Consider the following 27,112-nt stretch of genomic DNA (forward strand, 5'->3'; position numbering starts at 1 on the left):
ACAGCATGATTCAGCTGCAGGTACTTAACCTACACAGTTACCTTTGTCACTTTTCTACTAGTTGTGTAATGGGTTAGCCTTATCTCTTAGTCTCTCCTTCATATAGCTCAAGGAGTCATGGAACGTTCTCATTGTTTCTAAATCAGACCTAAAGTTTTATTCTAAATGATGCAGATGAAGGCGCTTATTAAAGTGCCATTGTGAATTTAATCATGTATATGCTGCTAAAAATCATTTAATGGATGAGCAACCCGGAAAAGAAAGAACTCTCACCACCCACACACATCGTGATAAAATAGGGCAGCGTTTTGCACTTGCTTCAACAGCATCTCCAGAGAAAAATTTCTGGTTCCCATCTCTCCCCTCTCTAACTTAGAATTTCAACTTCATCACCGTCAGCTGCCGAATCGTTCAACAGAATGCCACTCTGCCTTTGTATTTCTAAAACTATGCGTCTCTAGTGCGGAAGGCACATCTTTACGGCAGCCACATGGTTGCAAAAGAATCAAAATCAGAATATTCATTTGGCCTTTTATTATTTCCATAATTCCATTAAAAAAAGGAAGAAAGAAACTTCCTCGCCCTTGTTCTGCTACGCTGTTCCATCGTAAGATGCTCCGTGGAAGGGAGCCGAGCGGTGGGCAGCGGCTGAGTCCCCGATAACGAGCGCCTCACATTTCCGTGGCATTCCCATTTGCTAGTGCGCTGCTGCGGCCGCACGCCTGATTGATATATGACTGCAATGGCACTTTTCCATTTGACATTCTCTCTCTCTCTCTCCCTCTCTCTCCCTCTCTCTCTCCCTCTCTCTCTCTCCCTGTGTCGCTTAAACAACAGTCCTAACTTTTGTGTGTTGCAAATATAAAAGGCAAGCCATGTGACAGAGGGACAGAAGAACAAAAGCATTTGGAAGTAACAGGACCTCTTTCTAGCTCTCAGAAAAGTCTGAGAAGAAAGGAGCCCTGCGTTCCCCTAAGGTAAGCAGGAAAACAAGCGCTGCCGGCTTGCCTAGGAAATCGCTTCTTTCCAAACGGAGCATTTCAACCTCCTCTCAGACAAAGAGACAGCCTTTAAATACCACTGAAATTTGCATTACTTTAATTTGCATTAATCTGTAGCATGCTAGCATTGTGTTTCTTAAACGAACGGGTCTTTGAAGTCTGTGACAGAGCAGGGAGCCTCCTAGAAAAGCTCGGAAATATCTTTTGGTTTGACTTAAAGAGGTTTTCTTTTCAAACTCTCTGCGTAGTTAGATGTAACTTTGCGATGGTTCTTATAGTTGACCCGGTGAAGGGGGGGCTGAGAAGCAGCAACTTGCCAACATGGATTCATGGAGCCCAGTATCTTCCCCAGCACCCTCATCCCACTTACAATGGGGGCACTATTAACGCAGGCAAGACTGAGAGTTTAAAAGTGCACTGTTTACTTTTATTACTACTTATGTATGCTGCTGATCTCCTGCCAGGGCTCTGCCGGAGTGCTCAGAATGACTTCAAACAATAGGCAACATTTATTTCTAGCTTTCTGTGTCACGCTTTGCAGGAATCCTGCTCTCTTGCACTCTTCTTTCAACGTGCAGGTCTTTGCTTCCATAGATGCATTCGGGAGCACCGGGAGGAGATGAGGATGGATTTACTGTATGATCTTGATTGGGCAAAAAGTCCGAGGAAATGCATGCTGTTTGCCTTGGACTTATTGCAGGGGGTTATTTTTAGTCATCAGCTCGTCCCCGCAGCATGATGTTCAAGGAGTGACTGGGAAAGGATGCTCCCACCAGCACAGGGACCAGGACCTGTAGGAATGACTGCTACAGATACCTGAGGAATATTCCGAGGGTTCTTTCAAACTTCGGAATACAAGTTCTCTCTTTAAATGAACAATTGAACTGTAGGAGGCCTGGGCATAACTCTTGGGGGACGGGAAGTTTGATTGTGTACAGAATGTTAATGACTCAGAACGCCCAGTAACGGAGGCTCATTGTAACAGACTAGCCCAGATAAGCCTCCATGAGAAGCAGATTCCCATCTTTACTGAGATTCAGGTGTGGAAAAGGAAGCTATTTGGCAAGACGGGAGTCCCTTGTACAGTTCTTTGCAACTCATTAATAACAGATATGGCTGCTGTGAAACATGTCTCTTTTCATTTCTAATATTAGTGTATTTTAATTACAAGGAGCTGGCATTGGCAAATTACCCCAACACATAGCATTAAATACCAGGTGCATTTGAAAGCATAGAGATGCCTGAAATGCGGGGTTGCTGTCGGCGTCAAGCAAACACAGCGGGGACTGTACAATGTTTCTCAACTGAGCGTTTAAACCAAATGCAAATATCTGCTTATTTTCTTCTCATCACTTCTTGCTAATTCAGGTAAACTTTAAGGTCCCGTTTGCCAGTTTTCATTGCAAATCGGGACATAGTTTATGCAAAACTTTTCTGATTTTCTCTGATAACTAGCCTAATAAGCATCATTGAATGAAAATCTGATATTGGGATGGGTTAATTTGCAACTTTGGGATATTCATTATTCAAGAAAGCCATAAAAGACACTATGGATTGCATTGCTATAAAATTTTATTGTAATTTTTTAAAGAAAAACTACTGCTGTTAGCAAAGCATTTAGCTGAATCAAAACAATTTTCTTAAACTATTATTCAGATCGTTACATGAGAGTATTTGAACACAAAATGCAATGCTTTGCATCATTTATTTTAAAATACATTTGGTTCAGGTAACGGGAGAACTGGCTGAGGCCTTCTTACGACTGTGTACCAAGCAGCTGACACCCACAGATGGAAATGTGCCTGTGGAGTTTTCAATCTTAATTCAAGTTCCAATGACACCGCCAGGGGAAAAATAAATCATTTTTCAATACATTTAACAATTTCCAACTCATTTATTTTCCTGGGCCCTTGAAAACTGTGGTGAGTTTCCTGGAATTATAGCCACCAATGGTGGCCAGCAATCTTTATTTTAAGAACTCAGAATTCAAGTACTATTTATTCTCTGTATAATTATTTACTCCATCAATTTTTAAATAAATATTTATTAAGCATTTTCTCTATGCTAGTCCTGATGGATGCAAAGGTGAATGAGACATCATCTCCTACTCTAATTCTTAGTCCATATGCTATCTCTAGTTAGATTTTGGAACTGAAATAGGCATTAAAGTGGGCAATGACTTTCTTGTTATAAAGAATTATTTAAAATAGCTACCAGTTTCCAGATTTATTTGAAATAATTCTCACTCATCAGTGGGTTTTCTTTCCATTTATGATTAAGGGATTCCCCTTTGGCCTTTTTTTTTTTTTTACCAGATCCTGGGTACACGTCATTTGTACAGCTAACACAGCCTAGATCTTTCCAGCCTGGGTAGAAGAATCCTGGAAAAAGAGAGTAGTTTATCCTTTCTCTGCTCTCCCAAGCACCCTTTGGAAAGGACCACATGCTGTCTGTATTGGGATGGGTGTGAGTCACCTACTCAGTAGCTAACATCAGGGCCACTTGATGAATCATTGACTTAGAAACATGCATGGAGGAAGATGCAGTCACTATCTCTCACCACTTACTTGTCTCACTCCCAGTATCAAAACCAATGACCTCTGGGCCTGGCCTAAATTCAAGAGGCCCCTGGGAGGAAGCTGCTGGAAACTGTGCCCCAAACCCAGGTCTCCATCATAGCCACACACTGTTGCTTTCAAATAACCCAGTATGGTGTTTTATCATGCGGTTAGGTTACTGGGAAAAAACCCTGAAAACAGTATCACCAGGGTCCTTGACTTGGTCCTTAGCAGATAATCCCCCATGGTTGGATTCAAATGCCTGTGACTCCCTGGGGTGCCTGACTCACCCTAGCCAGCCGTCAGCTTCTTGGCCAGCGGCCTTCGAGCCCATCCTCACCTCTTCCCATGACAGTCAGTGACTGCTGCTTTGCCCAGGCCTTCTTCACTAGGCCGGCGGCCAGTGGGAGCACAGGGGATGGGAAGGCAGGTGGACAGACTGAGAAATGTTAAGGCAGAGTGGGGAAGCAGGGCCGTGAGAGGGCGGGTGAGCTCCAGGGCCTGGGTTTCTGTGGCCTGCCCTGGCTGTGATCAGCTGTCATTTCCTCTTCGTGTATGACACTGTGGAACATATTAAAATTTCTCCGGGATGGTATGTTTGGAATTCCTCTGATGCCCCACCTCACCAACTTACCCGGACAATAAAAGCAAGGTTGTAAGCCTTTGAACAGCTGGCTGGCTATATATTTCCCCTCTTTCTTTCGCATAATCTAATTCAGAAAAGAATCCAGCTAGACTGGCAGTGCCATGTCTGGGTACTTGTTTCCTGCAAGTCCTTCCTCCGCCACCTCCTCCCGCCTGTCCTGGAATCTTCCTGGGTGGCATGTGGCTTTTCTTTTCTTTTGCTCACCACCGCTCCCAGCCCGCCCCCTTTTCCCTTCGCCTGAGCTCTTTCCATTGTCAGCTGGCTCTTTGCTCTGTCTGTTTTCCAGACAGCTTGGGTCCTGTTCCATCCGGGGAGAGCAGCCCATGAGGTCTCCCCATCTCCATAGTATTCCCAGGATGTCATTCTTGGCACCAGCTCGGCCTGGGCTGATAGGATTGGGGGGCTTTTTGTACTCCTGAGCCTGAATCCACTCACAGAGCGGGGAAGCCACATGGCTCAGCTGCCCTTTGGGCTGCCGAGAGCAGGGCTGGAGTGACCGGGTTGGCAGGGACAAACATATCATCACAGTGACCCGAACATCTCCGGCAAAGGCCTTAGGGGTGGGAGCGCTATGGGAATGCCTAGATGCACTTCGGCCTACATTAAGAGAAATGTGGTTATTCTCTGTTTCGGGGGAGAGAGAAGTGCCCTGCCCTGCCTCCTTTCCATGTCTGTCCTTCCCACATCCCTCCCTCCCAAAACAGAAAGAAAGAGAGACAGGCCTTCTAATTCAGCTAGCACAGACCCGAATGTCTTTAGAAAACCCGTTTGGTGAAAGAAAGAGGGGAGAAATATATGCTGGGTTGATCCGAGCTAAAAAATGCATGGAGCTTTGGAGATAGGGAGGGCTTTTTCTTTCTTTTCTGTGTCTCTTAACAGCAGAACAACGGTTTCCTTGATGAGTTGCAAATGGAAGGAAGTGGACCTCCCAATTAGAGATTCCCATTTAAGAGCCTCAATGTAAACCTCCCTGTGACATCCTAAAAAGATGCTGCTAATGTCCCTGGGACCAAAAGGTATTAAAGAGCAAGCTACAAGGTGGTTTCCTATCCCTTTTCTTTTTCTGGGGGCTTTGCTCGTCTTTTCCAAATTAGCTAAAGTTCATTAAAGAACCCAGAAGGAAGAATTTAACGCAGCTGAATTAAAATGAGTCTTTCCCTGTTAGCCTGACAAGAAGAAAAAAAGGAAGAAAGAAAGGGAAAGAAAGAAAAGAAAGAACCAACTCCCTTCCGCTACCACTTCTTGGGTTTTAATATGAATTATTCCATACAAGTCCCTAGGCTAGAGGATCTATTTAAAGACGCCTGGCAGCATGAAGGGAGAGGGTAAAAATACAACCACTCTTTTGTCCATCAAAGGTTTTCTTTGGGAGGACATTAAGAGCATTCCTGTTTTCTTGTCTGCTCCTGCCAGTGGCAACGTTCCAGCTGGTAGTACCCACTCCTCGCCCATCAGGTCAGCAATCATGAACTTCTGTGTTAGATTTCAGAAGAAAACAAAGGGTGGGAAATCCTTCCGAAACCCTTATGTGTGTGCAGCAGGGCAGGGGAGGCTGAAACTGGAATCAGTACTCCCTTGGCTGTGCAGGTTGCATGCTGCAAATTCACACACCCACACAGTTGAGTTTTTGAGGAAGATTGTGCCGATGGCATTATTTCTGATGCCAGCTTCCCTCGCATCTGCAAAGCTTTTTTCTTGTGTCTCCGGCAGTCATTTGCTTATCACCATTCATGTTTACTGTCCCCTTCATTGGAGATTCTCAGAGCCTGATGGTCAAGGGTATGTCACTAGAGTCATACCCCCAGACCCATTTGCAACAGTCAGAACATAAAATCCTGGATGGGGTTTGCAATCTGAAACAATTACTTTCTTGTTAGGAAGAATGCTGACTCAGAAAATTCAAAGAATGGGTAACTTCAGTTGGTGACATATCCCCAGTGCTCATAATCAGGAATTCATCCAATTGGGGTCCATTTCACCCTCATGGCACAATCTGGACATAGACGTTGACTAGCAGCTTTAAACTGGGTATAAGATTTGCAATAGATAACGTTTTTGTCTTTTCGTTTTTTTTTTCCACAAAAGCTAAGAATTTTTCAGACAATTTGCTCCCTTCCAAGACCTGGCTCAATCCCAACTTTTTCTTTTAAACCATGATCCAACCAATTGCTGTATCCTTTAAAAATGAAAGGGCAACAGGTTAAGACATTCAAGAAAGTTGATGAGCTGTCAGAAAATGCTCAAGGGTGGCCTTTCTGCAGTGCCATGAACCAAGAACAGCCTTAAATATGGAGTCCTCTTCTATCCTTTCATCGGTAGGGAATAAAAACAGGGAGCGGGCAGGTCATGGGAGAAGTAACAAAAGAGAAGTGAGAAGGATTATTTTTGATGTTCAAAATCTGCTGCTGCCCTTTCAATGTTTTCAAATATCACAATTTCAGAAAGGGAAGGATCCCTTCATTTCTCCCACTCCCTCCCAGGAAGGCGTTTGAAGTTGCTGTCTTTACCTGAAAAGGAGGTCAACTTCTCAAGTGAAAAAACTTCCCCCATCTTCAACTAGAAGTAAAATGTAGGTATACGCATTTGTACCTGATGATGTGGGTACAAATATAATTTGCATCCACAAACTACGATGGATGTAAAGAATCAAAGCAATCCAATTCCTAATCAAAGTCCAATTTCTCTTTAAAACTTGAGAGGATATTTTAGGACTCATTACATTTCTGTGATTTTACTCCCCCCCAAATTATGGAAAATTACTTCTTTTCAGAATTTAAATTTTTCTTTTGAGGTTTGGAATCCAAAGGCAGCAGAATAGTATTGTTACAGACAAGATGGCAATCAAAAGACATAGCCGTAGCATGCATGGTTTAAGCAAAGCAAGACAAGGAGAAAACCACTAGCCCAACGAGTTCAAGGTTATCAGCAATATAGGGACACATATTTTTATGTGATTTTTATGGTAACCTTGCCCCTTTGACACACGTCTGAGTCTAGGATGTTCCGGGTTACAACAGGATTGAATTCGGTATTCAAATCCCACCATTGGGCAGAAAAGGCAAATTGAATGGGGAATGGAAAGACTGAGTTGTTCCTGTTGTTTATACCCCATTCCTAACTACTAAGGGCTCTACAGCTGTTAGGTGAGATCACTACCCACCATTCCAAAATGTTGTTGCGGGTGAGGAGGTTCAAACGCAGCTTTGGAAACACTTTGCTGCACTCTTTGAAGAAAAGCCAACATACTCATTTGGCTCTAGGGTAAAAAGGAGCCTGTACCCTGAGCTAACACTGGTCACTTCTCTTCTCCTGAGGCCATACCACAGCCAGCAGTCCAGCAGCAGAACAAGTGTTTAGTTATTTCAGCACAAGTGTCCCCAGAACACCTGGTCACCTTTTCTTTTCCACAGGGAGAATGTACATTCACGCATTTTGGCAGGACTGAATCCTCTGAGTTGGGTGTCTCAGAACTCTTCTATTTTCTTTCCAAAGGGTCTTATGCAGTAGTGTGTCTCATTCCTCATACAAAATCCCCTTCCTGGGAGGGAGTGGGTGAAATGAAGGGATCCCTTCCCCGACTGAAATTGTGCTATTTGAAAAAATGGAAAGGGCAACGGCAGATTTCGAACATCAAAATGAATCCTTCCTCCTCTTCTTTTGTTACTTCTCCCATGACCTGCTGTCTCCCTACTTTAACTCCCCATTGATGAAAGGATAGAAGGGGACTCCGTGTTTAGGGCTACTGTTGATTTGTGGCACTATAGAAAGGCCACCTCTAAGCATTTTCTGACAGCCCATCCCAATCTCAGTAACAGCTTTTAGTTGGGTAGCTAGATTTACAGAAATAATCAAATCCTTGGAGGAAAAGACTTCAACAGAAAAATACTTCTTGCCACTTGGGTAACCTGACCTGGTCTTTCCAATTTATGCAAGATTTGTATTCTAAAAGTCAGTTAGTTATGTCAACTGTTAAAAACTCAGAATGAGTCTTTCCATTATTCAGAATGAGTCTTTGCTGAGTATCTGTTGCCATAGAAGCCCACAGATACGCAGCACAGGATCGAAGTGCCATACCCAGTGGTCAACTCTTTTAGACTTAGGTCGCAGCCCAGGGCTTCTGGAATGTACCTCCCCTAGCGGAGAAGTTCTGTAGTAGATACTTTACCAAGTAGCGTGCCTTCCTCTCGACTACCAAGACTTTACTGATTCTACATCTGCAGAGAAGAAAAGTTTTCGAATCAATCTTTCTCTTCTATCCTGAACCAGAGTATCACAGATTGTCCCATTAGGGCACGAGGATCTGTGGCTCAAGCTCAGTTAAGGAATAAGCGTCTTTCAAAAGAAAGGTTCAAGAAGGTGGAACTCAGCCTATATTGTCATTATCAAATGCAAGAAGTCTAATTCTAGCATGGTTGACTATTATTAGCCTTTCTTCTCTCCCCATTTATGCTTTGGTGGATACTGGACAGAAATCCCACAAATTTTAAGACAGCTGTAAGAGAAATAGTAACTGGTTAAATATCCTCACTAACCACTTCAGATAATAATAATTATTATTATTGTTAACTTTTTTTTGAGACAGATCTTACTCTGATGCCCAGGCTGGAGTGCAATGATGCGATCACAGCTCACGGCAGGCTCGACCTCCTATGCTCAGGCAAACCTCTCACCTCGACCTCCCAAGTAGCTGGGACCACAAGCATGTACCACCATGCCTGGCTAATATTATTCATTATTTTTGTAGAGATGAAGTCTCTCTATGTTACCCAGGATGGTCTTGAACTCCTGGGCTTAAGTGATCCTCCCAACACTGCCTTCTAAAGTGGTGGGATTACATGCATGAGCCACTGCACCCGGCCCACTTCCTATTATTAAGAGGATATTATTAATTTATAAACTAGTACATTGCAAACACTCAATCAAATGGTTATTAATGGCTTTTTTTATTTCAGGCCACCAGTATAGCCTCATTAAGGGGCCAATACTTACAGCTTGGGCTTCAGTATTGGTTCAGGCACCACCTTAAAACTTTTCTACAGTCATTAACTCCTTGAGTAAGAAGGGAACTCTTTTTGTAGGATTGCTTTGGGAATATGTAGCCCCAAGGCAGGGGTTGTACTCTAAGAAGCTTGGGTAGAGTTAGAGACTGTTAGAAATGAATAGAAACATAAAAGCACCTAGACCAGTCTGTTCATTTTGCAAATGAGAAAACTGAGCCCTAGAAAAGGCAAGTGACTTGCTTGAGATCACACAGCCAATGAAGGGAGGGTGGAACTCAGGGCTTGAGGATCTTCAGATCAGCCATCCTTACACCAGATCAGGAGACAGTGGAATGCTCTGTAGGTTTCAGAATACAGTGAAATTGTTATCCCATTTCTGACAAATCAGCACTGGGACACGGGACACTAACAACATAGACAAACGATGGGTCTAGGGAGGAAAAGATGAAAGCTGTTAGTTAAGTGAGAGTTTGGATACAACGAGATGTTTTTCTGGTGTTCCTGACAATGCCTGAAAAAGATAATCAGAATTTTAAACTTCAGTCAGGCTCAAGGTCGCATCCTCCCACTCCAGTCCCTCCTCAGACAGTATAACTACCCAAGCCAAGGACATACACATGGTGGGGGCACTTGACAGTTGGCTCCTCTCCCCACCCTCCAAATTATTTATATTTCTGGTCCTTCAGTTTAGCACTCCTCTTTACCCCAGGATTGTAATTCATTGCCTCTTTCCCTGGCCATATTCCTCCATTCCTTTTGTTTCTCCCATCTCTTTTCTTCCTCCATCACCCCCACTGCTGACCTTGGCCACACTTGGCTAGCAGTGCAGGTTGGGAGAACAGAGTCCTATCACAGACTGGAGGACTATTGTTTAATCACAAGGATGTTGTCTTCTTTCTCCTAAGGTAGCACTCTGGGGGTAGTTACTGCTTCCTTTATTTCCTCACCCCCCACCACCCTTGCACTGTAGAATAGACACATGAAATGCGTCTATGTCTGAGATGAAAGGGGCAAGAACTGCTTCCTCCCCACCGACCTTGTGCCTGCCCATCCTCGGAGATACCTGGAGTTCGCAGGCTGGGGGCCTAGCAGAGTTTGCAGTCAGTGCCGCTGCCTCTGGGTCAGCCCAGGCTTGGCTCCTTGGCTGCTACTGATGTGCTGCCAGATAGGAGTATTAAAAACCATTCATTGAGCGCACAGGATGCTTTATAAAATCCAACATGCTGTTTACAGTTTATAAATTAAGTGCCTTGGGAAGAGGCATTTGACTTATTCTCCAAGGCATCTGGTTGACTAGATCCAATTGGAATCCTTTGAGTTCCTGGGAAGGGGCTATTTAGCACTTCGCACTTTCTGAATTAGACCTTGGATTTCTTGCTTTTCTGATCCTAGTACTGTATGAAGTTTTATCTAGGGTTATCTAGCACCCGTTGTTCCACTTATAAATCTTTTATTTTTTTGCAGTTTCTTTGATAGAGGCTCTATGTTCTACCATCTTTACTTTGTTTATGCTTCATATCCTATTTTTTTAAAAGTTACAATAAATATCAAATAATTCTGGCTGATATACTGACTCCATTCCAAGGTCATTATATTTTATCTGCTTAACTCCATCTTCTTAGCAATGAAGGAATGAATATTGGATACAAATTAGATGTTCAGGGAGCTTAACAATGTGTCTAAAAAATTATCCAGGAAAACAACAGGCCAAGACTCTTTGCCTGCAGATGCAGTAAGCTAGAAGAGGGATCTAGGATAGGACCTGTATTTTTCCCCTGACCCTGTCTCTTATCTGATAGAGCAAAAGGAGACACATAGTAGGTGCTCAATAAATACACATTAAAAAATACTTGTTGAAAAAAGCCACAGGAGGGAATATCAGTATATATTAGTATTGAAAACAGCCCAGGGGGGAAAATAGGGATACTGAAGCACCACCCTCCTGTGCCTGGCAAGCAAGGCAAGAATAAGGCCATTCTTGTCACATGCCACTTGTCTTAGCCTGTTGCTGAGCCAACTTGTGTGAAACCAGCACTTTACCCTCTGCCAACCAGAAGGTCAGCCCAAGAGTGAGCTGATCTGTGGGCACAACACCATCTCTCACCCAGGAGGCTGGGCCCGCAGTAAGCTCTGCTATATTATTTCGCTGAGGATGACAGGTGGGGAAATCTGGGCACCAGTTGTTCTTTTCCACTGGTATCATTTGGAAGGTAGTTCCAAAGTCGGGCACGCCAGCCTACGTGCCTCTCCTGCCGGCAGAGGCTCCACATTGGAGCTATTAGAATGTGGGCTCTGTACATCGGCCAAGTTCATGTCTCAGAGATGTATCCAGAGCATAGACTGGCCACAGGGCTACTGAGTTCAGCAAGAGAGTCATTCTCTTGTTCAATCCATTATTGCCTGGGCCAAGGTTCTAAGTCTTCATAGGCAGCATTGGATTTTATGACACATGGCTTAAAAAATTAAGGCAAACTGGAATTAATTTAGTTTTGAGAAAACAACAGAAGCTGCTACAAGGCAGACATAACCTAGGCTGCCAGAAAGTGGTGATCTCAGTGGTGTACATGTTCTTAATTCCTGATTTTCCTTTGTGAGGTCTTCCTCCCACTCCCATACTTTGCACATTCTCACCTATGCACATCCTGAGCAACACCATGTTGACAACTTGACTTAGCGTTGCTCTTTTCCTGAGCTGTATTTTTATTTCTTCTTTAACGCAACAGCGTTGGTTCATTCAATTCAATTGCTTAGGGCAAAAGAAGAAAAAGAAATCGCAGTTATGTTTCAAGAATCTTACCTTTTGGTTTCGAGGGGTCTGTGAGTTTTGTGGTGTATTTACATTGTTGCTTACATTCTTATTTCAGAGTTTAAGATAAAAACTGGACAACAACTATCAGGTTTTCTGAAAGTGTTGAAATGAAAAATCTATTTCTTAGAATGAATGGTAAAGCAACATTTCCTGTCACTCTTTTATTCTTTAATATTACTTCTGGGCTCAGCTCATCATCTCTAAAAAGAAAGCCAGATGATCAAGTTACATTATATGTGACATTATCTATTTATCTGTGTAAATTTCATAATATCTGCTTGTAAAGTTTTTTACTCACTTTTAGGAAAAATTTTTGAACTGTGCTTGCAATTCAGGATGGTGCTACTAGGTGGCAGTAGTGTGCTATCTGTTCGTCCTGGAAGAGTATTTTACTAAGAGACTAGCATGTCTTCCCATAATTATAAGAAATAAAAATATAATATTTTTTAAATACTCAAACTGGCACAAACAGTAAACATCCATTAACTTGGTTATCAGATATAGGCTGAGCTTTTAAAAGAGAAAGCTTTATTTTTTTAATGAAATTTTAAATACAGTATATATCTGCAAGTTCCAGTCTAAAAATACAAAAAGATATATGGTGAGAAGTCTTTTTCTCATGCCTGTCCCTCAACTACCATAGGTAACTAATTTTATTAGTTTCTTGGGTATCCTTTCAGAGCTTCTCTATACAAATATATGTTTTTATCTCTCCCCATTTTAACACAAATCAGTACGTAGAATTTCTGCATCCTTCCAAATACAGTTGGTTAGTATATTGTTGTGTGAATATTTTAGAATACAATTACCCAGTTCCCTATTAATGGATATTCATTGCTGTTTCCAATTTTATGCTGTTTCAGCCATGTGCTCATGTGATTTCACATGTAGGATAATTCACAGAAGTGGAATTGCTGGGTCCAAATTATATACATTTGCATTTTTCAAAGGTATTGCCAAATTGTCCTCTCCAGAGCTTGGACCAATTTATACTGAACTTTCTCCAAAATCGGCTTGTTTTCCCACAGCCTTGCCAATAGGGTGCATGATCGGACTTTGGAATCTTTGTAAATCTGATTGATTGAACAATGTATTTCAAAGTACTTTAATTTTCATTCTCTTAAATAAGAATTTTATTCTCTTAAATTTTCTTCTATGTTTAAGGGTCCTTTATATTTCTCTTTTCTGTGGAGAAAGTGGAAATGCCAATAAATACAACCATGCATACATATACGTAGGGTTTTGTTATTGATGTAGCTTGTTTTTGCCATCATGCTATACATGTTTTTCTTTAATTTGCTTTGCTCATTTAACCATACTTCCTGGCCATGGCTCTGAAGAGAAGTTGCTGGCAGTGCAGAAGGAGGGCCAGGACTGGAATGTCTGCTTCTCTCTTCATCCTTTTGCCATTGACTGCTGGGGGAAATATCTGTAGACCGAAGCAGAGAAAGGAGAAATCTAATCAATTCTCTTCCGGACACTAATTAAGGCTTCAAAGAGACAGATAACCATTTGGGATAATTTAGTCATACTGAAACTCGGGAAATGGTCAGTAATATTTCATCCTCTGAACGTGGACCCCAAGAAAGTTCTGGCTCTTTGAGCTGATGTCTTGGCAATTTTCAGGGTAACGTGTATAGGAAAACCTAGATTATGCAGATGAAAAGAAAATAAACATGCTCTTCTGAGTCCTTTGCTGATTTGAAACTTTGGGCACAGGTTTGATTCATTTCAATGAGATGTTGCTATTAGCATGAACATAAAGTGGTGCAAAGTTGTATTGCAATATGATCTCCTCAACTTTGGGCTCACTGTTCGCATATGGAGATGATAGTAACTGAATCCATAGTTATCAAGTGGTGGCATTTTAGAACACGAAGGGACAGCAGATGCCATCTCTGTCAGCTCCTTCACTCTACAGATGAGGAAACTTGGGCTAGAGGAGGTTGAATGACTTGTGTAAGGTTTCCGCAGCTAATTAATGGCAGTACCGGGACTCATGTTCAGGTGGGTCTCCTCATTACTGGTCTTTGCCCTCCCTGCAATTTATAGGGCTTCCCTCAGACATGTGCTGAGGCTTTGCTATTGCCAGGGATTCTCTGCTCTGAAACGGCCCTTTCTCACACACCACTTTCCTCTTAGAATCCCCTGCCTCACACTTCCAAGACAGCAAGTTGAGAGTAAATGGGTCTGACACCATTCTACTAGTGCAAAATGAATTGGCATATACCAACTTGAACTCCTTATGTTGATTTTATCAACACTTTGCCCTGTTTACTCAGACTGTTCATGAGTAGGAAGTTAAGGAAGATGTTGCCTATGAGCAAAATGATTGAACTTTTATTTGAAATACCTTTGAAAAGTTTCCTGAAGCTTCAATTATCATGTTCCTTTTGTTTTGGATGTCATATCAGGCCCTCCCAATTTTCCTAAATGTTTGAAAATATTTTTGACACTCTCTGTCTTCTGTTGTGATTAAAAAAAAAAGAAGAAGAAAGCACCAGTGTTGGCCATGCCTGGGGAGTTAGTGAGGTAACCTGGAGCGATCTCTGGACCCTAGTCTTTTGTCCAAGAGGTATGGTCAAAAGAACAAAGCAAATTACAGAAAAACTGGTATGATACGATCCTATTTTAATGGTAAGTCTGTTCCAACAACTGTTTTCTTTTTCAAATTACACCACGTGCCCAGGCTACGGAGGCTGTGCAGAAATGTGACTCTGTTGGCAGATACACATGCGATACTTTAACCGTGCCGGAGGCCAGTTAGCATGATGTGTATTTCAGATGCAGTTTGTCATCAGCGCTGGGTGGCATGGGGTTTAAAACAAAAACAGGATGAGCCTAGAGCACAGAAGTGGAAAATTAGGTGTGTGGGTGAGTACGGACTTGGAAATGGAAAATGTGCTTCCCTGTAGGACATGGCTTGTGTTCATTAGCACTGACCTGCCTCTTCTGTAGCCCTGTAAGCTGACATTGACACCAAAGCTCACTGAGAACCTGAATAGACCCTCCTACCCCCACCAACCAAGGGCAAAGATGAGACCACCCAATTCAGTTATGTTGCTGCCAGAACAACATGTTTAATCTTTAACAAGGGTTCAAACTATTCTTGCCCCTAGGAACATGGGCTTCAGTAATTAAAGTCAACATGTGCTTCCATTAAACCATTGTGTCCACCTCCAAATGGTTATAAATATGTAGCATAAGCTATGGGAGTTGGGGTGGAATGGATGACAGCTTTTGCTAATGACACTCTAGAAACCAATATTCTCCTCTCAAAATAACATGGAAAAATTCTACTTAATACCTCCTGGGTTCCATTAGTGGTTCTGGGTAAATAATTCTGGGGAAAATCATTTCTGTTTTCATTCCAGCTGTGCAGCAGATACTGTGATGATGGATTGCAAGTGCAAAGAGTAAGACAAAACTCCGGCAGATAAAGGACAATGACAACCAGAAAGCTTCAGCCCGATCCTGCCCTTTCCTTGAAAGGGACTGGATCCTAGGAGGTGAAGGCATTTCCAATTTTTTGTCCTCTGCCTCCCTCTGCTGTTCTTCTGGAGAAGATTTTCCTTACAACAATGAGAAAACATGTACTAGCTGCATCCTTTTCTATGCTCTCCCTGCTGGTGATAATGGGAGATACAGACAGTAAAATGGACAGCTCGTTCATCATGGACTCGGACCCTCGACGCTGCATGAGGCACCACTATGTCGATTCTATCAGTCACCCATTGTACAAGTGTAGCTCCAAGGTAAGACCAAGGTCTCTGTGAGGGGAGCATTTCCCTCAGAAACAGGTGAGAAGCCATATATATATATATATATATTTTTTTTTTGTCAGGGGATGGAGAACTATGATCATAGCCCAAACGTAAGTGGTGTGGCTGGCCTGCAGGGCTTGTGCGAGAATTAGGCTTTTAGGATTTCCCCCCACGCTTTGCACTATTGTCAGTAAAGCTGCCTAATCAATCATGTGCACACCCATCCGGTGGGAGAGGCGTCTTTTGCCCCTGGCTGTGACGTTTGAGTGGTAGCGTGCTTTTCCAAAAAAGAAAAATGGAGTTTACAAGTTGTAACTCTCTACCTCTGTCATCGATACAGAGGAAGAGAATGCAAAGAATGTGACTGACCAGTGGAACATACTTCTTGGAGGGCTTTTTAAAGACTTGGGGAAATAATTGGCTTTGTGTTCTGAGCCTCTCTTTAGGTGCTACATTTCTGTTAAAATGATTTCAAAAGATAAGGGGCAATATGATCATTTATCATTTTTACATCATTCATCCAAATCGTTCTTGTTTGGAAAAGGATGCGTGTTTCTTGCAGAGGCAGTCTGTGCCTCAGTGGTGTGCAAAGGAATATCATGCTTAAAAGGCCACCAAGAATGGCCAGCCACGTAGACCACCCAGAAGGGAGAGGCAGGGTGGAACACAGGAGATCTCACAACTGTCCCTGTCCCTAAACAGGCACATGAATGAAATTCGTCCACACTTGGTAAATATGAATTTGGTTAGCTCAGCCTCAGAGATTTTGACTTTTAGTTTTGAGACGAAAATCACTTAAACATTCTCGTGTGGCAAGTAGTTTTTGAAATTACCAGCATATTTAAGAATTTTTATAGTATCAATCACTAGAATTAAGACCATCTAAGTCAATCCCTCCACTCTCCATTCAAAACATTATGACTTTTGTATGTATGCCTTGAAAATTTCCATTAATTTCTTAATGATAGCTCAGTGATGATGATTCATTTTAGTTTAGGGGGATCAGAATTCGGGTTAAATCATTTTAACCATTATATTAATAAGATCTATGACTGTGGGAAAAAATTGAGATTTTCCACTTAATAAAAACTTTCTGGCTCTTATTTATGTTTGTAGAACCGAAAAAAAAAAAAGGAATAAATAGAGGAACCTAAATTTTTGCAGGGCCACAATTCCTTCTTAGGAAAAGAAAACTAAAACGAATTGAGAAAAACCATGAAAAGTGCTTTTACAAGTGTGATTGCTCAGAAATTGTGGGCCCACATAAGGTAAACTGCCGCAATTGTTAGCTTCTCTGTCCCTCCTCCTTCAGAAACAGACAGCACTAATATTTAGTGATTTTATTCCATGGATAATTTCTTTCACTATTGAATTGCCCTCCATAATCATGATTCTTTTTTTTTAAAAAAAGGAATGAAAATTATTTCAAAGAAAGTGTCACTATGATGATAGAAAGGAACAAAGAAATAGGAGCATCTATAAAAACTGGAAAACAATCTGGAAAGATTGGACTAAATGACGGAGGAGGACCTTGGCAACAATCACGTTGATCTAGCGAAGGTCAAAGACGAGACATCACGAACTCAAACCGAAGAAATTCACAGTGCTTGAGCATGAGTCTTAGAAACAGACTTTAGTGTACTGTCGTTCACCTTTGTTTCTTCTAGAATGCCATGGCAAATAACAGCGCAAAATTGTGATAGTAGGAGAAATGTTTGTAATTTCATGGGAACAATCTGTTTTCAAACATCCCAAATATAGCAATAGTTTTATGTAAATGGTGCTTGCAATTATAAACCTTTCTTCCCTGGCCATAAAATATGCTTGGCAAAATCTCAACTACCCAGACCTTTTCTAGATTAGATTTTTCTCTATGTATCCAGGAGCAAAACTGTTTTCATTTGGAAATGTTCTGTAATTCTTAACTCTTACATTCTCAGGCTGATCTTCTCTCTCAAGGGTCTCACTTAATGAAATTGTTTGCGTTTAGAGACTTGGGATAAAACATTTAGCCTGTGTTTAGAAAAGAGCCAACAATAATCTACCCCAGCTTCTTTTTACAAAGAAAGACTAGGGTAGATTTTTTTGCTCTCTAAAAATTTTCTGCCAGGGCCGGTGGCTCACACTTGTAATCCCAGCACTTTGGGAGGCAAGATGGGTGGATCACAAGGTCAGGAGTTTGAGACCAGCCTGACCAACATGGTGAAACCCCATCTCTACTAAAAAAATACAAAAACTAGCTGGGCATGGTGGCGCATGCCTGTAATTCCAGCTACTCAGGAGGCTGAGGCAGGAGAATTGCTGGAACCCGGGAGGCAGAGGTTTCAGTGAGCTGGGATTGTACCACTGCACTCCAGCCTGGGCAACAGAGCAAGACTCTATCTCAAAAAAAAAAAAAATTCCCTTGACATCATGCTCAAGGGCCATTATTTACTAAAAATGTGCCCACTGTGTTGCCTGCCAATTGTTAATGCTTTCTGACTCATATTTATCCAATATTGGCCTTGTAAAGACAGAAAAAGGGGAGAATGTGACCCAGGCCCAGGGGAGGGAGAGTACCTGCTTGAACACCTAATATGTGTCAGGCACCTCATACTATATACACTAATCATTGCCAAGAAACCTGTGATGGCAGGCGTTATTATTCCCATTCTACTGGTAAGGAAAACTGAAGCCTAAAATAATTAGATTGCTTGATATCACATAGCCAGGGAGTAGCAATGTCTGCCTCACAACATTCATCTTCCTATTACTTGGATCTTCACATTGGAGGAACACAAGTAGAATGTAGGAACCATCCATGGGGCACGGTGGCTCATGCCTGTAATCCCAGCACTTTGGGAGGCTGAGACGGGCAAATCATGAGGTCAGGAGATTGAGACCATCCTGGGCTAAACATATAAAAATTAGCTGGGCATGGTGGCACGTGCCTGTAGTCCCAGCTACTCGGGAGGCTGAAGCAGGAGAATCACTTGAACCCAGTAGGCGGAGGTTGCAGTGAGCCGAGATGGTGCCACTGCACTCCAGCCTGAGCGACAGAGCAAGACTCTGTCTCAAAAAAAAAAAAAGAATGTAGAAACCATCACATAGAAGTTCAGGCTCTACTTCTGATCTTCTGGCAGTAATAATTTATATTCAGCAATTTTTCTAAAAAAGATAAATAGTAGTGAAACCTTTCTGGGAGCTTTCAATCGGACTGTTCATCCCAGCCCTGAACTTGCAGCTGGCCAGTCCTGGGTCCCTGCCACCCATCTCCTAGCAATTCAGGAAAGGACTGAGAGGGAGTCAGGTAGAAAAGACTGGCCACAGTGGCCCACCAAGGAAGACAGCATGACCACAGATTAGGATGTGCCTGGTGGTTTTAAGTGGTGGCACCTCCTGGGATTAGGGACAAAAGATCCTGGGAGTAGCAGGTTCATTTATAATCTTAATGGGATACCAGGTTTCCCTAAAATTTGGAGTCAAGGCTGTACAGCAAACAGGCAAAAGACCAGTGGTTAGTGGAAACAGTCTGCCTGGGGGAATCTTTCTGAGAACTGAGGCATGCCAGGCTTTGAAGTGAGAGAGACCTGGCTTTCAATTCCAGCCCCATGGCATGCCAAATGAGAGACTTTGAGGAAGTTTAGTAACTTCCATCTTTGGTGCCTCAGTTTCTTCCAATGCAAAATAGAGCGGTCCACCTGAGGGTATGGGCATGGGTGTTGGTGATTTGTAAAGCATCCAGCAGTGTCCAGCACATAATAGCCATCTAATAGACGATATTATGACCCTGATGATGAAGTTATAAACTAAGCAGGTGTTTAGACTGAATTTTCTATTTCAGTCACTACTGAGACCTCAATAACTGCTGGGATCTCCTATAGCCTTAAAGGATTAGGAAAATGAACCTTATTGTAGTTCTTGTTAAGCACGGGGTACAGCAGAAGAGCAAAGTCAATGTAAGCCACTGTGCTGGGTGCTAACAGGGAGGATAGAAGTAAAAGAGAAACAGCCCCGATGTTGTCTAACCTCCGTTCCCAGGTGAGTGGAGGAAGCAGGCGCTGGAGGGGGATGAGTTTTGGACTTGGGCCAGGGAGGGGATTTCAGGAATGGAGGATGGGAAAGCAAATTGGCAAGGGAGATCTGGAAAGTCTCAGTTGGGTGAGGAGTGGGGGATGGTGACCCCAGGCCAGGGCGTGGAACCAGGGCATGATTGTCTGAACTGGTGAGGGCCACAGGAGCAGGTTGGGACTCAGAAGGGCAACAACAAAGGATAAGGAAAAGAGCTTTGGGAGACAAAACCTAGGAAAAAGGACCTGGTATGCTAAGCACTGAGTCCTAACAGCTTCCTAATGGGACCTCCAAGTCATCTTCCACTGCTACCCACCAAGCTCATGGTGTGATAGCAGAAATGCAGGGAGTCAGGAATAGTGTGTTTATAATACAATTGGCGGCTTGAGAGACGTAATTTGAGTTTTTAAAAAGAAACAAATTTATACTGAGTGCCTGCCATGTGCAGGTGCTGTGGACGGTGCTGGAGACTCTAAAGTGGAAAGAAAAAAGAGACAAAAGTTTTGCCTTCATAATGCTTACAAGCAAATGGGGAGAAGGGAGGAGAGGTGCTCTGTGCACAAAGGCCAGTTTGTGTCAGTTTGATTCATGATCTGAGTGAAGGGACTAGACTCTAGCTGGAGTGAGCTGAGTTCCCATCCACCCTTTCAAAGCCCTCACCATCTCTCTGCTGCTTTGTTCCCTGGTTGGAATTTTTTTGGTGCCCTCAGCCTGGCACAGATCTTTTGGAGGTTGATGTGGGTCCCTGAAATGAGCTGAGTTATTGAGGCTGCCCAGGGGAAAGGATGGGAGAAGAAACATGCGTGAATCTTGTTCCTGAGGAGAGAGGGGATGCTTCAAGAGCTATCATGGAAATAAGGGTGCAGCGTTCACTGCTGCAAAAAAGGCAAAATATGTTTCCACTCTGCTGGAGTAAAATCGCAAAAACGCTGCTCTAGGATGTGACAGGGGGATCTTTATTCTGATGCTAATGATGACATCTGGTCAGTCAAGGCTCTTGGAAGATTCAGCTCTGCATAAGCTTGGGGGTGGTGAAGTTAATATCCCAAGAAGCCCACAAGAAAAGGTTTGACTTGTATGTCTATGGATATGGTCAGCGGTTTCTGAGGCAAATCAATGTAGATAAGGAAAGGTGTGAGTTGGCTCATGCCTCAGGAAAACAAATTATCAGGAGGCAGGTATTCTAGTGGTTTAGGTCAGGGGTTTGGTTTCAGATAGACCTTGGTTTGATTCCAGCTCTGCATTTTACCACCTATGTGAATTTGGGCAAGTTAACAGGCTCTCTAAAGCTTGAGTTCCTTATCTGTCATAATAGCATAGATAGTAACAGTACTTTCCTGTAGGATTGTTATAAGGATAAAATAACTCACATTGTAAGTGCCCAATAAATGTTCTTATTAGTGAAATGATGGTTATCTGGTGATCCATCTAGAGCAGAGCCCTCAGACTTGAGTGGGTCCAGAGAACTGCTACTCAAAGTGTGGGTATCAGCTCAATAAGACTGACATCAGCTAGAATCTGATGAGAAATGAAGAGTCTCAGGCTGCAGCCCAGAACTGCTCAATCAGAACTTGCCTTTTAACAAGATCCTAGATGATTCATGTGCACATTCCAGTCTGAGAACCTCTGATCTGGAAGAGATCAGGAAACGCTCATCAAGTGCTGAAACACAGGTAAGGCATGGCAGAGGCTAAAATGTGAACTATTGAGAGTAAACCAGGAAAGTAGACGGTTCTTTCCATCCCTTAAGGATCTTATCTTTCAGACTTCTGCTTTACCACTTCAACACACAAAACAGAGATAGATTTCCATCTAGGAGTGTGTGTGTGTGTGTGTGTGTGTGTGTGTGTGTGTGTGAATGTTGAGAACACCAAGGGTCCAATAGTTGCTTCGTAGTCTTTTCTTCCAGGAAGGGACAGTTGAATTTGGCTACAGAGAATAGATAGGTGGGATTTTGTTAGGCAGAGCAAAGTGGAAAGGACATTCTTGGGAGACAGAAGACATAAGCAAAGGCAAGGGGCAGGAGAATTCAGGGCACTTTCTTGGACTCCTAAGTAGTTGAGTTTGATTGGAGGAGGGAGCGGGTTAGTAGAGTGATGAGAACGGTTCTAAGACCGGAAATACATGTGAAACCTCGGTCACCAAGGGCCTTGACTCCTCTTCAAGATTTTGGATTTTGTTCTGAAGGCATTTCTTGTACATATCTGTGCATTCTTCTTGCATAAAAGTCCAGCTCCTGAGGAAGAGGGGTCCAGCCCATTGGAGGTGGCCCCACGTCCTTCAGTGCCTGGGATTCTTGTCCTTCAGAGTGGGCTGGAGGTGGAGCTGGACATCCTGAAAACTTTTAGTGAAATTGCAGTCAGATTAGCTCATTTACAAATGGCCCTATGCTGTTGACTTGGTCATTTTATGTACAGTGCTAACGGCCCAGTCAGTTAGGTTTCCGTTTGGTTCACCTGGATGTATATCATTTGGATGTCATGCTCCATATCGTCGTTGGCCGTTTTGAATTAAGTTTGTTGGCACGGATTTACTTTGTCCACCCAGACTGAAACTGCACCTTTAAAGATTCCATTATGGAGGGTGACCCTTCGAATAACTGCTTAACGGACCTAGTAGATGATCTAGATCAGAGATTAGCAAGTTTAACACTACTCCAAGGTGAGGTGTCAAGCAGCTCTTCCCACACAAATGGGCAGATGGCAGGAGAACAGACTAGGGAAGATCTTGGACTCTCTCTCTGTCATTAGAGAAATGGGAGTGGGAACTAGGGACTGGCCTGTGTGCTACTGACCTATGGCATAATCTCTCAAAACCCGTTTCAGAGCTGGGCACAGTGGTGCATGCCTGTAGTCCCAGCTACTCAGGAGGCTGAGGCAGGAGGATCCCTTGAGCCCAGGAGTTTAAGGCTGTAGTGTGCTATGATCATGCCTATGAGTAACCACTGCACTGCAGCCTGGGCAACATAGCAAGACTCTGTCTCTAAAAACAAAACAAACAAACAGAACAATTTGTGATAGCTTATTTTGCCTGTCAATAGGAAGAGCGGGTAGGATAGAATCAAAAGCTTTAATAAAATCAAAACAGTTTGCAGCTGCGATGTTTTCTCTGTCTCTGTGATCTTTCAGCGAAGATAAATTCACTGGACTAGTCCAACTGATTCTTCCCTAAGCCCTGCTGTTTTTTTTCTAGTATCTCATATTGCCTTGGTGGTTGCTAAGTGATTGTTGGATTTAGCCCCAGTATATTCTCGGATAACTATGCCAATAATCTATAATTACCAGAATTCATCTTTCCTCCCTTTTGGAAAGATGGACTGGCCATTTTCTTCCTTTAAACCTTGGGTGTTTAATTCTGCCCTACAGGATGGTGTCAGAGATAATAGCTGGTGAGTCTTTAATAATAACTGATCATTCCTACCATATTGTAAGGTAAATGTCAAAAGGTTTTATGCATACATATGTATCTTTTAATCTTTCATTTGAACAGTTTCGCTTTTTATGATCTTGCTGTTGGTTCTGGAATTGTAGAACAAAGTTTTCCTTTCTTTTCTTTTGAGACAGGGCCTCGCTGGCACCCACACTGGAGTGTAGTGGCTTGCAGCCTGTAATTCCTTGGCTCAAGAGATCCTCCTGCCTCAGCCTCTAAAGTAGCTGGGACTATAGGTGCACATCACTATGCCTGGCTAACCTTTAATTTTTTTGTAGAGACACATTCTTGCTATGTTGCCCTGGTTGGTCTCAGACCCCTGGGCTCAAGTGATCTTCCTGCCTTGGGCTCCAAAGTGTTGGGATTACAGGCATGAGACAGTACACTTGGCCCAGGGGAATTTTTTCACCATCACTTAACATGAAATTCACCAAGCAAAACCTCTTACATAACCATGGACCAATAATCTCAGGTTCTCCACTCCCCTTCCTACCTTGATATTAGGATTGTGTAACTTAATGAGTCAAGCTGCCTCACGCTACCCACCCATGACTTCCACTCCCAGGATACCAGGATTTATGTATGGGATGCATAAATGATCCTTTTGTCCATCCTCTTAAGCTGAATGTGAATTGTGTGTGTGCTTATGTACATTTTTCTGGGGATAACTTTGGTAGTTTTCATCGGATTCTTAAGGTATCTGTTTGCTAAAGCCAGATTAAGAGCTACTATAAAGAACACATAGCCCTTGTTATTCCAGCTCAATCTTTGGAAATAGAGATCATCAGAATGGGTACACCCTAATATTTGCCCCAAATGACTCTGAAGATGCAGAAGAAATTACACAAATCCCAGGCTCCTTCATTATATACAAAGTTTATAAACCCGGAAGTAGGATTCCAGGGCCCCAAATGTGCCGTCTCTACTTCATTCTCTTGTCCCAAATTTCAGCTTCCAGAATATTTCTTCCCAAGCATCACCCAGGCTATTCTATTTTCTTCTTCAGAAACTATATTCCTATTCTTTAGCTATTTTCTGCACAAATCAATTCCTTTTTTTTTTTTTTGGTAGTCATGTTAATTTACTTGTTGGTTTCAATTTGAATTGACTTTCTGCATTTTGCTACTGCTAGAATTGCAGTGCATTTGGCCAGTGGTAGACCATTACCTGTCAGGAGAAATTTCTTTTGTTCTTTGATTTTTATTTGCACATCACAATGATGGGCCTCATTCAGTGGTTCGAAACCCTCAGAACACTTAGAAATCACCTAAGAAGCTTTGAAAACCATGACATCCTGGGCCTTATCACCCAAAATTTTAATTCAATCGGTCTGAATGCAGCCTGGGTGTTGACTTTAAAAAAAACATGCACACGTATGTTCATTGCAGCACCGTTTACAATAGCAAAGACCTGGAACCAACCCAAATGCCCATCAATGATAGACTGGACAAAGAGAATGTGGCACATATATACCATGGAATACTATGCAGCCATAAAAAACGAGTTTGTGTCCTTTGTAGGGACATAGATAAAGTTGGAAACTATCATTCTCAGCAAACTGACACAAGAACAGAAAACCAAACGCCACATATTCTCACTCATAGGCGGATGTTGAGCAATGAGAACACATGGACACAGGGAGGGGAACATCACACTGGGGTATGTTGGGGGGTGGGGGCTAGGGGAAGGACAGCTGGGGCAGGGAGGTTGTGGGGGGATAACACTGGGAAAAATGGCTGAACGTGACGGGGGGATGGAGACAGCAAACCACCATGGCATGTGTGTACCTATGCAACTATCCTGCAAGATCTGCACATGTGCCCCAGAACTTAAAGTACAATAAAAAAAAAATGCAACATGCATTGAGCCACTGGTCTAATCTAGCAGGAATTGGCAAGGAGTGTGAGGGTCTTTCAAAGGATGCTGTTTTGCCAGACTAAGGTTTCGGCATTGCCCAGAGAGTAACCACCTCCTCTTCTTTCTCCAGATGGTGCTCCTGGCCAGGTGCGAGGGGCACTGCAGCCAGGCATCGCGCTCTGAGCCTTTGGTGTCCTTCAGCACTGTCCTCAAGCAACCCTTCCGTTCCTCCTGTCACTGCTGCCGGCCCCAGACTTCCAAGCTGAAGGCGTTGCGGCTGCGATGCTCAGGGGGCATGCGACTCACTGCCACCTACCGGTATATCCTCTCCTGTCACTGCGAGGAATGCAGTTCCTGAGGCCTGCTGCTGTGTGTGGCTTCTGGATGGGACAACTGTACAGGCAGTTCAACCAGCCAGGGAATGACCGGCAAGAAAAGAGTTAAGGCAAAAAAGGATGCAACAATTCTCCCGGGACTCTGCATAGTCTAGTAATAAAGACTCTACGTGCTTGTTGACTGAGAGAGATACTCTGGGAACTTCTTTGCAGTTCCCATCTCTTTTCTCTGGTACAATTTCTTTTGGTTCCTTTTCAGATTCAGGCATTTTCCCCCTTGGCTCTCAATGCTGTTTGGATTTCCAACAATTCAGCATTAGTGGGAAAAAGTGGGCCCTCGTACACAAGCGTGTCAGGCTGTCAATGTTTGGTGCATATTGGGGAAGAATTTACTTTGGAAAGTAGGAAAGCCCAGCTCTTTCTTGGACATCTTCTGTTATTGTTGATAGTTTTTTTTTTAACCTTGTCATTTTGGTCTGAGGTTGCCATTGCTGCTAAAGGTTACCGATTTCAAATTGCAGACACCAAGCATGTGGATATGTTTAGCTAGGTTTACTCACAGCCAGAGAACTGACATTAAATAACTAACAAACAGATTCTTTTATGTGATCCTGGAACTCTTGACAGCTATAATTATTATTCAGAAATGACTTTTCAGAAGTAAAAGCGGCATAAAGGATTTGTCACAGGAAGGCTGTCTCAGATATATAAATTATGGTAAAATTCTGTAAGGGAGCAGACTTTCAAAGACTTGCACAAATACGGATCCTGCACTGACTCTGGAAAAGGCATATATGTACTAGTGGCATGGAGAATGCACCATACTCATGCATGCAAATTAGACAACCAAGTATGAATCTATTTGTGGGTGTGTTATAGCTTTAGCCGTGTTGCGGGCATCATTCTCTAATATCCACTTGTCCATGTGAAACGTGTTGCCAAAATGGTGGCCTGGCTTGTCTTCTGAACATTTGGTTCAAACGTGTTTTTGTCCTGGAGGCTCAAATTTTGAGTTGTTCCCATGTTTTGAAATAAAAAGAGGGTATCTTCAAAATTTTGACTGTATAAGTATTTTTTTTCTACTTGATACTTGAGCATCTCCTATGACGTGGGAAAAGGGTCCAAAAAATAGAGAGAAGTGGGGTTCCAGAATGCATGATGGGAGAATTTCTTGAAATCAATGTACCAAGGTGTTGGGAGCTTATTAAATTTGACTGGGAGTTTTAGATTTTAGTCCATTGAATAAACACAAAATCGAATGGATTTTGGCTTCCTTAGAAGCTATGGAATGAAACAGAGGAGTCCCCGCCTTTTTATTCTCTTCACTTTTCTCAGAAGAAAATAAATACCGATAAGTGAAGTTGGAAGAGCCAGCAGAAGGACAAATAGTTCACAATCTTTCTGTGTTTTGACTGTCCAGTGCTCAGGATCCAATGATATTATGGAACATTACAAGAATACTCAGTATATGTCCATCTTAGGCATCTCAATACAAACCCAGACTTGGCAATTCAATTTCCAGGGCAACCTTGTGCTGGTTAACCAGAGATGATATTAACTCCCCCACTGCTAGTACAGCCAACCTGTGAATTACTTTTCCAGTAGAGATAATGGTTTTGAACACTCTTCAGCATAGCTTTCACACATTCTTGAGAAAGCCAGC

The 27,112-nt window shown here is 42.7% G+C and overlaps 1 protein-coding gene across 1 annotated transcript; it reads left to right on the top strand.

Annotated features, from left to right (window-relative positions):
• The first annotated feature begins 513 nt into the window (after positions 1–513).
• NDP (norrin cystine knot growth factor NDP) lies at positions 514–26,526 on the top strand. Its single transcript, XM_012448162.3, has 3 exons — positions 514–977; positions 15,389–15,769; positions 25,245–26,526. Exons 2-3 carry the CDS (start codon positions 15,596–15,598, stop codon positions 25,470–25,472), a joined length of 402 nt encoding a protein of 133 aa, XP_012303585.1. The 5' UTR covers positions 514–977; positions 15,389–15,595; the 3' UTR covers positions 25,473–26,526.
• Positions 26,527–27,112: the final 586 nt, after the last annotated feature.

The sequence above is a fragment of the Aotus nancymaae genome, unplaced genomic scaffold (genome assembly GCF_030222135.1).
Source record: "Aotus nancymaae isolate 86718 unplaced genomic scaffold, 86718_ANA_hifiasm-v0.15.2.pri h1tg000058l, whole genome shotgun sequence".
NCBI classification, from domain to species: Eukaryota; Metazoa; Chordata; class Mammalia; order Primates; family Aotidae; genus Aotus; species Aotus nancymaae.

Bases quoted from the DNA above. Each gene is read 5' to 3' on its own strand.
- NDP (XM_012448162.3), top strand. From the start codon at position 15,596: ATGAGAAAACATGTACTAGCTGCATCCTTTTCTATGCTCTCCCTGCTG. The intron at 15,770-25,244 runs GTAAGACCAAGG...TTCTTTCTCCAG, and splicing joins TGTACAAGTGTAGCTCCAAG to ATGGTGCTCCTGGCCAGGTG.